Raw genomic sequence first — 14,483 nt, forward strand, 5'->3', positions numbered from 1 at the left:
CGTGCTGGGGCCCAGATGTGGAGGGAGCCTTATCCATCCTTTGCCGTGGAGCAGGAAGCTGTGAGCTGGCCACAGCGATGCGGTTCTCACAAGCAAGGCCTTGGGAAAGGACACTTCGCTCCTGAGAGTTCTCCTGTCGATTAAACCTGCAGCCATAAAATGTAAACATTACAAATGACTGCTAAACTTTTTACATAAATGTCAATATAAAAAACAAACATTGTGCTTAACACTGAGTGAGAGTCCTCCGATTCAACAGAAAAAGCTGAAGAGAGGTGGCTTCCATCAGGGTGTGGCAGTTCAGCACTAGGTCTCGGATGTGGTGGTAGTCATTGAGCACTTTGGTCCAACGAGGAGGGCGGACTCTATCCTTTTTAGTTGTAGTGCACACAGCTTGATGCATATAGTCTCAACTAAGCGGCTGGAGCTGGGCCACTGTGCTGGCCCTCCTGGATGACCAATCAGGGACCTCTTCACACTGTCCACACCCGGTGTCCTTCCTGTGTTCTTCGGGGCCTTGTAGTATCCGTGGACCAGCTTGGGCTGGTGTCTGGGCTGGTAGTGGATCCTCCGCTTGTCCCCTTTAGGTAGAGCAATCCACAGGCGGACGACCTCGGTAACCTGCTGCTCGTCCAGGTCACGTGCCTGACGGAGGGACACCAGTTATTCAGCCAGGTACGCCATCAGGTCCAAGAATTGGAGCCTGCGTAGAAATATCAAAATTAATCAATAAATGACATTAAATTAATGAAAAATACTTATAAATACTGAAGGGAAATTCAATACAACACACAGCATGTCAAAGGAAATTGAGACTAATAATGATCAGTCAACTCACAAGAGTCTGGTCTGCAGCACTGGACCCAGCTGATGTGGCAGGATCAAAGGCAGCACATGGCACAACAGGGCAGTGCAGAGGAGGCTCGTCAGGGTGCTGAAGAGGACGCTGCAGGGGGAAGGGTACACGAAGCTGGGCAGGGGACTTCGGTGGAGGCAGCCCTTGACTGGATGTGGATGGCTGTGGGACAGTCTCGATGGTGTCATAGAGGACAGGCACCGTCAAGTCGATAAGTTCCTCCTCCAGAAAACATTCGTCCTGCACCTCCTCATCGTCCATCTGCTCCACCAGTCGATCCTCATCCTCCGGGTTTTCCATGTCAGTAAGGGATTTACCAGTCTGACTGTACAGGTACTCCATGCCTAGAAGCTCCCCTGCAGAAACACATAAAAAACAAAAACAAAAACAAAAAAAACACACACACACACACAAAAAAACACAAGATCAATCAAGTGTTTGAAATAATGTATTAAATATTAAAATTTAATATTAAATACATTTATTGAATACATTTTATAAATAAAAACTTTCTACTTATACTTCATTACATTGTGAGGATAACATCTACACTTTTCCCTCAACTACAGTGCAGCAACCTGGTATGGAGACAGGCAAAGAATCTAAGGCTGCAGTTTAGTTGTTTTATTCAGTAATAACGCTACTTCGATCAGAAAACCCCTGACCTTCCACCTGGTTTAGAACTGCTGTCATGACAATTGTTCAACAATATAAATACTTTTGCTACAATTTTCCAAAAATGTCTGAGTTAACAAGAATTATTCTTGCCTGTGTAAGCCCCTGGACGCTGGAAGCACTCGTCCAAGGACTTCTTCAGGACCTTGCGGCTGAGCCGGTCCATGGCCTCCCTCTCAGCGCTGTCATAGGTCCTTAACTCATGTTTCCCCGTCACTGTCAATGTCCATTGTCCTGGTTCCAGCACATCAGACCTTCCAGGAGATAGGCCTGGAAGTGAGCGTCACTGGCACTGGTCCCTGCAGGTTAAACAAAGAAAATACATGGACTGTGTATTAGGAGCAAAAATGATTAACTGTAATTCAGCAGTTTGCTTGAAAGTACGTAATAACCCACCAGGGATGAAGCGGTTCAAATGGAGGTGGAAGGACTCCAATGAGGTGGAGCCACGAGCACAGCGATAGCAGCAGAGCTCTACACCACCCTTCTTCAGTGGCCCTGTCTTCATGTAAAGAGGGAAGTCCTCTGGGTCCTGAATACAGCCTCTGCTGTTCTATCCAGACCTGTTGGATACGCTCGTGGTCCAGCAGTGGTACACCCAGAGTGTCCCTCCCCTTCTCGCTGTCCATCTCATCAATAAGTGATTTAATCCTCCTGGTAGTCTGCTCCACGCCTCTGGTCCTCTTGCGGCAGTGCAGTGTCAACTCCTTCCTGCTTATCAGCTTGTCCAGGGCCTTTTCTGAGACTGGACCTGCTCCTCTGGCCTGCAGCTCCCCCTGTTTGGCCAGCCGAAGAGCAGTGACATCTTCTGGGTCCAGCTCAAAGATGCACCTGGAGAGTCGAGCCATGAAGATGCCGTAGAGCTGATGGGCTTCCGTGATGACGGCTGCAGCAAACCGCCTCATGAAGTGCCAGATGTCCAGATGCACTTGGAGCTCATCCCACTCAGCAAACGTGGCCCTGACCAGCGACTGTCCCTGTTCATGTGGAGTGCAGCAGTCTCTGTCCACATACAGGATAGCGGGTGGTGCCACTCCCGCCTCCCTGTACCTCCTCACCAGACCCGCTGCCATGGGCCGCAGTCCGTGCCCTTCTTCAGCCGTGAGCACTGACACCAGAATCTGGCCATGTTCATTGCCCACGTTGGTGCACCAGCCAGCAGTGTGAGCAGCTGCTCCAGCCAGTTTTTTGGTAACCTATATGAAAAACATGTCAAATGAGCAACTATAACAAAAATAAAAGCATTCACATCATTTTTAAAACTCAGTTTTTTTAATTTACCTTTTTGGTGGAGTCCATCTTGAGGACAGAGCCAAAGACGGAGGTTACCTTGGCTTTGACCTCAGGTAGCCGTGAGAGGACGTCCCTGGCATACACAGACAAAAGCCACTTGAATTTTGGAAGATGTGGGAGTGGCAGAGTGCAGAGAAAACTGGAGGCTCAGTCATGGAGGAGTCGGTGAAGGGCTCGCAGGCAGTGAGTTACTCCAGCGTGCACTGTGTCCACGCTACACTGTGCTCTTCTTGCAGCTTTCTGTAAAGCTGCGTGACACTGTTGCCCTGGGTCCGCTCCCGCATCATTATGACCACACGGTGATCACACCAGTACCTACAGAGAGTCGTATCATTCTGGTCAATGTCACATTTTATTGTTTAACATTATTAAAGCAACGCATTCTATTTTATACACCACAAGCACTTTATAGTACATTGCTCTTATTTTGGATATTTCGTACCTGTATGTCAGAATGGCGGGGAATTTTCTGCGGTGCCCCATGTCGAGGTGTGCCAGGATGTCGTCAGACCAGGCCAGGTATTTCTTCTTGCATCCTTTGCACTACAGATACTCCGTGGCCATGTCATACCACCCATCTAAGTCCAGGACCTTGCGCACAGCGCGATAAAGGCCAGCTGCTGTCAGCCTGTGGTTATTGCAGGCTGGCTGGACACAGACGAGTGGAATGGACCACATCTTCAGCGGCATCCAGAGAAACAGAGGGCGACAGAAAAACACGTCAGGAGAGGCAGGAGGCTTGGTGAAGACATTTGGCGGCTGGGGGGGATACCACCAGAATACGGGATTTGGCATCAGCTCCAGCTTTCCTGTATTTGTGTTGGCCCTGAACAGAGCCTTCCTAATCCAGTCCTGCTGGAATGAAGGAAGCTGCTCCTTCCAGTGTCTTGGCAGCTCTGCAGGTGGCTGGGACACAGGAGTCCGCACCACTGGAGGAGCAGGGGCTCGAACTGGCGCAACAGTGCCTGGAGCGTAAAAAGAAAGCGTTAGTTTCATGGAGATTGCCAATGCGTGCCTTTTTCTGCACTGTTAAACAACTGCCACTGTTACAGTGTTAGTTGTATAGCATGGATGATTAGAAAGGCAACATGACAATGGGATTATGGTGTTATTGAAGGAAGCAGTGAAAATGACCCAACCACCATTCGGTAATATGCAAGCAGAAAAGGGAAACGGGATCAGTCAAGTGTGAAGCACTAAAGTCTCTGAGTGTCTCTACCTCCAAATTATTCCGGGGGCAGCGGGGAACATGCTCGATGACAAAAATGGGCTTCAGTCTATGATTGGGATAAACAATGAAATTAAAACAGTTCACATACATACACCTTTAAATATCATTTTTTCTTTGACTGGGGACTGGCACTTGCCAAGTGCCAGTTATCTGTATAAATAAAGAAATACATATACTGTATAATTACAAAATATTACCACAAAATTGTTTGTAAGACATTGTTGAGATTTACGTACTTTGAGAAAGTTGTTCCTCTGCTTGTGAGGCCGCTATCACCATCTCCTGGTCATCTACCTCGTCAAAAAAATCCCCAGCAGCACTATCTGTAAAAACATAGAACACAAAGCATGTAGCAAATGTCACCATCACACCTTCACACATCGACCTGCACTAGATGCTCACCACAGGTAAAGAGCCGTCTTCGGGCTGCGCGCTGAGACGGAGATGGGCAACGTGGCTCTGCAGCTGTTGTTCAAAACAAGATGCCTTTTTAGGCACATATATATATAGGAATAACTTTAATACCGGCACATCACCTGAATACTTACAGGGTTTGGCTGGACTCATTAGCTTCTTTGCCAGCTGTGAAGCAGACAGATGTGTCCCACGAGCCAACAGGGCCTTCACAGAGGCAGCCAGCGGTTGCCTGCTCTGAGTGGCAGCAGGTGGAGCAGAGGCAGCAGTGGTGGGGACATGAGCTGGAGCCTGTCTCTTCAGCACGTATGCCTGGAAGAGGGCCTTACACCTGGCTCTGGCTCTCCCTTCCCCCGCAACCTCACTCCTGTTTGCCTCCTCAGTCGGGCCCATGAGGAGTTGTATGCATACATATTCTGAAAGGAAACAACCACAAACATTAAAGATATTATTTGAAATCATAAATCAAAACACTTACATTTCTCCTTTTATACTCAGCAGTCAAAGAATTTACAAATAATTAACATTTTAGGCAACTATAGTAATATCCGTAAAGCAAGGGTTTGAATAAACGCATTATAATCGCTTATGTTAGCTAAACCGGTGTTCGGCAATTGCTTACTATGCGGCGAAATGTCCAACCTACACAATGCTCAGCGCGCTTGCTTTTTTAGTACCTTTTCATTGCCTCAAAAATACTTTTTGCAATGCATTACCCTCTCATACTTTTAACCATTGTGTTTTTGTGTTAGCCTTGAAGCATTTGACCACATTAGCCGCGTAGCGTATTTAAACCGTCCTTATTTATATCCGCCGACCACGAGGCACGAACTCTACTCACGAGCTACGAGACCATTACGCATTTATCTGTTAACAGAGAAAATGTTTTCAAACAACATTCACAAAAGCAGTTCAGATTACTTGCATAAAGAATGAAGCGACGACAAACTACTGGGACACAAGTTGGAAGAGACACGAGCGGTGAACACGAGGCACGAACTCTACTCACGATCTACGAGACCATTACACATTCACCTGTTAATAGAGAAGATGTTTTCAAACGTAACGTTCACGAAAGCAGTTCGGATTAATTGCAATAAAGAATGAAGCGACGACAGGCTACAGGGACACAAGTTAGAAGAAACACGAGCAGCGAACACGAGGCACGAAATCTACTCACGACATCACCCGTTACAAGACTCAACATTTCTAACGAGTTCATTAATGAGTATAACAGTACGTATTCGATTTATCTGTTAACAGACAAAGATATTTTCAAACTTACCTTTGTTCACTAAAGCAGTCAGTCGTCCTGATAACTTGCAATGAAGAATGAAGCGATGACACGACGGCAGAGAAATATATCCACCAGCTCAGGCCGCGATTTGCGCCTCCGCACGAGTTCTGTGCTGATTGGTTTACTTTTCGTGACCTCACTTTCTACAAGCTCTGCGGTGATTGGCTTATTTCTTCCCTAACCTTAGCGGGTGGTGCCACTCCCGCTTCCCTGTACCTCCTCACCAGACCCGCTGCCATGGGCCGCAGTCCGTGCCCTTCTGCGGCCGTAAGCACTGACACCAGAATCTGGCCGTGTTCATTGCCCACGTTGGTGCACCAGCCAGCAGTTAGCAGCTGCTCCAGCCAGTTTTTTGGTAACCTATATGAAAAACATGTCAAATGAGCAACTATAACAAAAATAAAAGCATTCACATCATTTTTAAAACTCAGTTTTTTTAATTTACCTTTTTAGTGGAGTCCATCTTGAGGAAAGAGCCAAAGACTGAGGTTATCTTGGCTTTGACCTCAGGTAGCCGTGAGAGGACGTCCCTGGCGTACACAGACAACAGCCACTTGGGTTTTGGAAGGGCTGGGAGTGGCGGGGGTGCAGAGAAAACTGGAGGCTCAGTCATGGAGGAGTCGGCGAAGGGCTCGCAGGCAGTGAGGTACTCCAGCGTGCACCGTGTCCACGCTGCACTGTGCTCTTCTTGCAGCTTTCTGTAAAGCTGCGTGACACTGTTGCCCTGGGTCCGCTCCCGCATCATTATGACCACACTGTGATCACACGAGTACCTACAGAGAGTCGTATCATTCTGGTCAATGTCGCATTTTATTGTTTAACATTATTAGAGCAATGCCTTCTATTTTATACACCACAAGCACATTATAGTACATTGCTCTTATTCTTGATATTTCATACCTGTATGTCAGAATGGCGGGGAATTTTCTACGGTGCCCCATGTCGAGCTGTGCCAGGATGTCGTCAGACCAGGCCGGTTACTTCTTCTTGCATCCTTTGCACTCCAGATACTCCGTGGCCATGTCATACCACCCATCTATGTCCAGGACCTTGCTCACAGTGCGATAAAGGCCAGCGGCTGTCAGCCTGTGGTTATTGCAGGCTGGCTGGACACAGACGAGTGGAATGGACCACATCTTCAGCGGCATCCAGAGAAACAGAGGGCGACAGAAGAAGACGTCAGGAGAGGCAGGAGGCTGGGTGAAGACATTCGGCGGCTGAGGGGGATACCACCAGAATACAGGATTGGGCATCAACTCCAGCTTCCCTGTATTTGTGTTGGCCCTGAACAGAGCCTTCCTAATCCAGTCCTGCTGGAATGAAGGAAGCTGCTCCTTCCAGTGTCTCTGCAGCTCTGCAGGTGGCTGGGACACAGGAGTCCACACCACTGGAGGAGCAGGGGCTGGGGCTGGAACTGGCGCAGCAGTGCCTGGAGCGTAAAAAGAAAGCGTTAGTTTCATGGAGATTGCCAATGAAACTATGATTGGGATAAACAATGATATAAAAACAGTTCACATACATACACCTTTAAATATCATTTTTTCTTTGACTGGGGACTGGCGCATGCCAAGTGCCAGTTATCTGTATAAATAAAGAAATATATCAAGAAATACATCAAGAAATACATATAATTACAAAATATTAAAACAAAATTGTTTCTAAAACATTGTTTGAGATTTACGTACTTTGAGAAAGTTGTTCCTCTGCTTGTGAGGCCGCTACCACCATCTCCTGGTCATCTACCTGGTCAAAAAAATCCCCAGCAGCACTATCTGTAAAAACATAGAACACAAAGCATGAAGCAAATGTCACCATCACACCTGTACACATCGACCTGCACTAGATGCTCACCACAGGTAAAGAGCCGTCTTCGGGCTGCGCGCTGAGACGGAGAGGGGCAACGTGGCTCTGCAGCTGTTGTTCAAAACAAGATGCTTTTTTAGATACACATATATAGGAATAACTTTAATACCTGCACATCATCTGAATACTTACAGGGTTTGGCTGGACTCATTAGCTTCTTTGCCAGCTGTGAAGCAGACAGATGTGTCCCACGAGCCAACAGGCCCTTCACAGAGGCAGCTACGTGTTGCCTGCTTTGAGTTGCAGCAGGCGGAGCAGAGGCAGCAGTGGTGGGGACATGAGCTGGAGCCTCTCTCTTCAGCACGTATGCCTGGAAGAAGGCCATGTTGGTGTTGGGCCTGGCCTTTGCTTTCTTCAGGTAGGAAATGAAAGACTGACCCTCCTTGCTTGGGTCTTCATACACCTCCTTCATGGACCTGCCCTTGAAGACACCAAACTCGAACATCAGACGTCCCGTGTCCCCCGTCCTCTGGGCCTCCTGCCGCATTGCCTGTTTTTTCTGGTACACCTCCACAGCCTCCCCCACCTCCCTGATCCGAGAGGTGTAGCTGAGGAACAGATGCTTACTGGCTGACAGCGGGTTGTCCCTCTCCTCTTCCCCCATACTGCTGCACGCCAGATACACTGCATACCCCAGTGAGTTCTCCTGCAGCCACCGGAACCTCTGGCCCTGGTGTTTACCAAACTGGATCCTGCAGTGAGCCAGAACCAGGAACTGGTCACCAGGATCCCCTCCATTCTGTCTCACAAAGGCAGTGGCCTCGGACAGAACCTCCTCCTTACACCTGGCTCTGGCTCTCCCTGCCCCCGCAACCTCACTCCTGTTTGCCTCCTCAGTCGGCCCCATGAGGAGTTGACCCTGAGGAGTTTTGCGCAAAACGGGGTATGCATACATATTCTGAAAGGAAACAACCATAAACATTAAAAGATATTATTTGAAATCATAAATCAAAACACTTAATTTATATTTCTTTTATACTCAGCAAAGAATTTACAAATAATCAACATTTTACACAAATATAGTAATATTTAGAATGAATTCATAAAGTAATAACGTCATGTTATTAATAAAAATGGCACATGGTTGTATAAGACCGGGTATTTTTTTTGTAATGTACTGTATTCAGCAGAACAATCTCCGTAAAGCAAGGGTTTGAATAAACGCATTATAATCGCTTAACCGGCAATTCCTTACTATGCGGCGAAACGTCCAACATACACAATGCTCAGCGCGCATGCGCACATCGGTTAAAAGCAGCGAGTACTGTTTTTATCTAGTTTTGAGTACCTTTTCATTGCCTCAAAAATACTTTTTGCAAGCATTACCCTCTCATACTCTTAAACACACTCATACTCTTAACCATTGTGTTTTTGTGTTAGCTTTGAAGCAGTTGACCACATTAGTCACGCAGCGTATTTAAACAGTCCTTATTTATATCCGCCGACCACGAGGCACGAGCTACGACACCGTTACCCATTTATCTGTTAACAGAGAAAATGTTTTCAAACACAACGTTCACTAAAGCAGTTCTGATTACTTGCATTAAGAGTTAAGCGATGACAAACTACTGGGACACAAGTTAGAAGAGACACGAGCGGCGAAGAACACACGAACTCTACTCACGACGAGACCATTACACATTTATCGGTTAACAGAGAAAATGTTTTCAAACACAACGTTCACTAAAGCAGTTCTGATTACTTGCAATAAAGAATGAAGCGACGACAAACTACAGCGACACGAGCAGCGAACACGAGGCAGGCACGACCTCCACTCACGACATCGCCCGCTACAAAATATTTCTAACGAGTTCATTAATGAGTATAACAGTACGCTTTACACATTTATCTATTAACAGAGAAAGATACTTTCGAACTTACCGTTGTTCACTGAAGCAGTCAGTCCTCCTGGTAACTTGCAATGAAGAATGAATGAAGTGACGACACGACGGCAGACAAATATAGCTACCGACTCGGGCCGCGATGTGCGCATGCGCACGGGGTCTGCGCCAATTGGCTTTCTATCTTCCCCAACTCTCCTAACTTCCGCGAGCTCCGCAGTGATTGGCTTATTTCTTCCCTAACTTTCCCTAACTTTCCGCGAGCTCGGCGCCGATTGGCTTATTTTGCCCTAACTTCTCCCTAATTTTGCTCTGACATCAGAGTGCAGGAGGCGCAAGTGCGAGAGGTAGGGGGATCGATGCCCTCATTCTCCAGTAGTCAATGGGTTCGCAGTCTTTTATGCTCTCAAAAACCATGGATGAAACCTGAAGCCAGATAGTTTTTTCAAGCTCGTCAATAGGCTGAGATCTGGTTTGTATTTCAAAAACAAAGACACTTCTTCTGTTTTGCATTTCGAAAACAAAAGACACTTCTTTGAGAACAATTTTGTCCAAATTTAGGAAGCGACCTCTCACCTAACAGCCCTTTAGTTATATTTGGGCTGTTTTATAATCAACACATTTCAGAATCAGATAAAGAAGGGCTCAAAAATAAAAATTTGAATTACAAACCAGCCCAGAGAGGAAAGAACAATGACCAATTACCCCGTCTCTAACTTTCTACTTCACGGTGGCCAACATGACTGAAAGAGACGAGTCACATTCCACCTTCTTCCAATGAACACTTTGACCTGTTACTGTGGTTATGCAAGCCCAAGAAAAACTGGGGATGCATGGTGCAGATGAACGAAGCGGAAATTGGAGCAACTGCAATTGTTTCAGTTTGGTCTGCTCCTGTGGAATTGGTCTCAAGCCAGATACACCACCAAGTGACAAATGCAAGAACACGATGACTGATAACTAATCAACAAGTTTCAGAATCAGATAGAGAAGGGCTCCAAAATTAACATTTGAACTGCAACGCAACCCAGAGATAAAGACACAATGACCAATAGCGCCATGTCTCACTTTGTACTTCAGGATGGCAAGCGTCACTGAAAGAGACGAGTTTCATTACACATTCTTCCAAAGAAGACTTTGACCAATTACTGTGTTTTGGCAAGCCTGAGAAGAACTGGAGATGCATGGCGCAGATGAATGAAGCAGAAATTGGAGCACCTGCAATTGTTTCAGTTTGGTCTGCTCCTGTGGAATTGGTCTCAAGCCAGATACACCACCAAGTACTAAATGCAAGAACACGATGACTGATAACTAATCAACAAGTTTCAGAATCAGATAAAGAAGGGCTCCAAAATTAAAGTTTGAATTTCAAAGGAACCTAGAGATGAAAGAACAAAGACCAATTGCCCCGTGTCTAACTTTCTACTTCATGGTGGCCAGCGTCACGGAAAGAGACAAGTCACATTGCACCTTCTTCCAATGAAGACTTTGACCCGTTACTGTGTTTTCACCAGCCTGAGAAGAACCGGAGATGGATGGTGCAGATGTACGAAGCAGAAGTTGGAGCAACTGCGCTTGTTTTAGTTTGCCCTGCCCCTGTGGAACTAGTCTCAAGCCAGAAACACCACCAAGTAGCAAATGCAAGAACACGATGAGGATGGGATTTGAACCCATGCGTGTAGAACACAATGGATTAGCAGTCCATCACCTTAACCACTCGGTCACCTCATCACTTTGTTAGCAACAGATCTCAGGACAACGGGAGTGACCTGTATCTGTATCCGTATGTTTCACTGACAATAGTATCGTTGCCCAGGTCCTTCAGGTTGAAGGGGAATTAGCTCAAGTGGTAGAGCGCTCGCTTAGCGTGCGAGAGGTAGGGGGATCGATGCCCTCATTCTCCAGTAGTCAATGGGTTCGCGGTCTTTTATGCTCTCAAAAACCATGGATGAAACCTGAAGCCAGATAGTTTATTTAAGCTCGTCAATAGGCTGAGATCTGGTTTGTATTTCAAAAACAAAGACACTTCTTCTGTTTTGCATTTCGAAAACAAAAGACACTTCTTTGAGAACAATTTTGTCCAAATTTAGGAAGCGACCTCTCACCTAACAGCCCTTTATAAAACAGCCCAAATATAACTAATCAACACATTTCAGAATCAGATAAAGAAGGGCTCCAAAATAAAAATTTGAATTACAAACCAGCCCAGAGATGAAGGAACAATGACCAATTACCCCGTCTCTAACTTTCTACTTCACGGTGGCCAACATGACTGAAAGAGACGAGTCACATTCCACCTTCTTCCAATGAACACTTTGACCTATTACTGTGGTTTTGCAAGCCCAAGAAAAACTGGGGATGCATGGTGCAGATGAACGAAGCGGAAATTGGAGCAACTGCAATTGTTTCAGTTTGGTCTGCTCCTGTGGAATTGGTCTCAAGCCAGATACACCACCAAGTACCAAATGCAAGAACACGATGACTGATAACTAATCAACAAGTTTCAGAATCAGATAAAGAAGGGCTCCAAAATTAAAGTTTGAATTGCAACGGAACCCAGAGATAAAGACACAATGACCAATTGCGCCATGTCTCACTTTGTACTTCAGGATGGCAAGCGTCACTGAAAGAGACGAGTTTCATTACACATTCTTCCAAAGAAGACTTTGACCAATTACTGTGTTTTGGCAAGCCTGAGAAGAACTGGAGATGCATGGCGCAGATTAATGAAGCAGAAATTGGAGCACCTGCAATTGTTTCAGTTTGGTCTGCTCCTGTGGAATTGGTCTCAAGCCAGATACACCACCAAGTACTAAATGCAAGAACACGATGACTGATAACTAATCAACACGTTTCAGAATCATATAAAGAAGGGCTCCAAAATTAAAGTTTGTTCTTCCATCTCTAGGTTCCTTTGAAATTCAAAGACCAATTGCCCCGTGTCTAACTTTCTACTTCACGGTGGCCAGCATCACGGAAACAGACAAGTCACATTGCACCTTCTTCCAATGAAGACTTTGACCTGTTACTGTGTTTTCGCCAGCCTTACAAAAACCGAAGATGCATAGTGCAGATGAACGAAGCAGAAATTGGAGCACATGCAATTGTTTCAGTATGGTCTGCTCCTGTGGAATTGGTCTCAAGCCAGATACACCACCAAGTACCAAATGCAAGAACACAATGACGGATAATTAATCAACAACTTTCAGAATTAGATAGAGAAGGGCTCCAAAATTAACATTTGAATTGCAACGCAACCCAGAGATAAAGACACAATGACCAATTGCGCCATGTCTCACTTTGTACTTCAGGATGGCAAGCGTCACTGAAAGAGACGAGTTTCATTACACATTCTTCCAAAGAAGACTTTGACCAATTACTGTGTTTTGGCAAGCCTGAGAAGAACTGGAGATGCATGGCGCAGATGAATGAAGCAGAAATTGGAGCACCTGCAATTGTTTCAGTTTGGTCTGCTCCTGTGGAATTGGTCTCAAGCCAGATACACCACCAAGTACTAAATGCAAGAACACGATGACTGATAACTAATCAACAAGTTTCAGAATCAGATAAAGAAGGGCTCCAAAATTAAAGTTTGAATTTCAAAGGAACCTAGAGATGAAAGAACAAAGACCAATTGCCCCGTGTCTAACTTTCTACTTCACAGTGGCCAGCATCACGGAAAGAGACAAGTCACATTGCACCTTCTTCCAATGAAGACTTTGACCCGTTACTGTGTTTTCACCAGCCTGAGAAGAACCGGAGATGGATGGTGCAGATGTACGAAGCAGAAGTTGGAGCAACTGCGCTTGTTTTAGTTTGCCCTGCCCCTGTGGAACTAGTCTCAAGCCAGAAACACCACCAAGTAGCAAATGCAAGAACACGATGAGGATGGGATTCGAACCCATGCGTGTAGAACACAATGGATTAGCAGTCCATCACCTTAACCACTCGGTCACCTCATCACTTTCTTAACAACAGATCTCAGGGCAACGGGAGTGACCTGTATCTGTATCCGTATGTTTCACTGACAATAGTATCGTTGCCCAGGTTCTTCAGGTTGAAGGGGAATTAGCTCAAGTGGTAGAGCGCTCGCTTAGCGTGCGAGAGGTAGGGGGATCGATGCCCTCATTCTCCAGTAGTCAATGGGTTTGCAGTCTTTTATGCTCTCAAAAACCATGGATGAAACCTGAAGCCAGATGATTTTTTCAAGCTCGTCAATAGGCTGAGATCTGGTTTGTATTTCAAAAACAAAGACACTTCTTCTGTTTTGCATTTCGAAAACAAAAGACACTTCTTTGACAACAATTTTGTCCAAATTTAGGAAGCGACCTCTCACCTAACAGCCCTTTATAAAACAGCCCAAATATAACTAATCAACACATTTCAGAATCAGATAAAGAAGGGCTCAAAAATAAAAATTTGAATTACAAACCAGCCCAGAGAGGAAAGAACAATGACCAATTACCCCGTCTCTAACTTTCTACTTCACGGTGGCCAACATGACTGAAAGAGACGAGTCACATTCCACCTTCTTCCAATGAACACTTTGACCTATTACTGTGGTTTTGCAAGCCCAAGAAAAACTGTGGATGCATGGTGCAGATGAACGAAGCGGAAATTGGAGCAACTGCAATTGTTTCAGTTTGGTCTGCTCCTGTGGAATTGGTCTCAAGCCAGATACACCACCAAGTACCAAATGCAAGAACACGATGACTGATAACTAATCAACAAGTTTCAGAATCAGATAGAGAAGGGCTCCAAAATTAACATTTGAATTGCAACGTAACCCAGAGATAAAGACACAATGACCAATTGCGCCATGTCTCACTTTGTACTTCAGGATGGCAAGCGTCACTGAAAGAGACGAGTTTCATTACACATTCTTCCAAATAAGACTTTGACCAATTACTGTGTTTTGGCAAGCCTGAGAAGAACTGGAGATGCATGGCGCAGATGAACGAAGCAGAAATTGGAGCACCTGCAATTGTTTCAGTTTGATCTGCTCCTGTGGAA

General features: G+C 45.7%; 1 protein-coding gene and 2 non-coding genes across 8 annotated transcripts; all 3 read right to left on the bottom strand.

The window, feature by feature from the left end:
- Positions 1-580: 580 nt before the first annotated feature.
- Positions 581-9,596, bottom strand: LOC130919232 (uncharacterized). Of its 6 annotated transcripts, none has more exons than XR_009063909.1 (15): positions 9,511-9,596; positions 7,762-8,527; positions 7,618-7,680; positions 7,452-7,538; positions 7,286-7,347; positions 6,997-7,195; positions 6,667-6,902; positions 6,212-6,539; positions 5,755-6,126; positions 4,604-4,885; positions 4,458-4,520; positions 4,292-4,378; positions 4,044-4,101; positions 3,267-3,789; positions 2,848-3,139 (listed from the first exon to the last, which is right to left on the bottom strand). XR_009063909.1 is itself a non-coding variant. In XM_057841773.1 (11 exons), the coding sequence occupies exons 9-11, from the start codon at positions 2,828-2,830 to the stop codon at positions 1,815-1,817; spliced, it is 834 nt and encodes a 277-aa protein (XP_057697756.1). In that variant the 5' UTR covers positions 2,831-3,139; positions 3,267-3,789; positions 4,044-4,101; positions 4,292-4,378; positions 4,458-4,520; positions 4,604-4,885; positions 5,755-6,126; positions 6,212-6,539; positions 6,667-7,187; the 3' UTR covers positions 1,684-1,814. The 6 variants fall into 6 exon arrangements, 2 of the variants coding, with proteins under 2 accessions (XP_057697757.1, XP_057697756.1); XR_009063910.1 differs by having other exon boundaries at positions 3,267-3,502; positions 3,597-3,789; positions 6,667-7,195; XR_009063911.1 differs by having other exon boundaries at positions 6,667-7,195; positions 7,290-7,347.
- Positions 9,597-11,119: 1,523 nt separating this feature from the next.
- On the bottom strand, positions 11,120-11,201 carry trnas-gcu (transfer RNA serine (anticodon GCU)). The gene has a single exon. It is a non-coding gene; the product is annotated as a tRNA-Ser (tRNA).
- Positions 11,202-13,350: 2,149 nt separating this feature from the next.
- On the bottom strand, positions 13,351-13,432 carry trnas-gcu (transfer RNA serine (anticodon GCU)). Its single transcript has one exon. It is a non-coding gene; the product is annotated as a tRNA-Ser (tRNA).
- Positions 13,433-14,483: the final 1,051 nt, after the last annotated feature.

This window comes from Corythoichthys intestinalis, chromosome 7 (assembly GCF_030265065.1).
Source record: "Corythoichthys intestinalis isolate RoL2023-P3 chromosome 7, ASM3026506v1, whole genome shotgun sequence".
Classification (NCBI taxonomy): Eukaryota; Metazoa; Chordata; class Actinopteri; order Syngnathiformes; family Syngnathidae; genus Corythoichthys; species Corythoichthys intestinalis.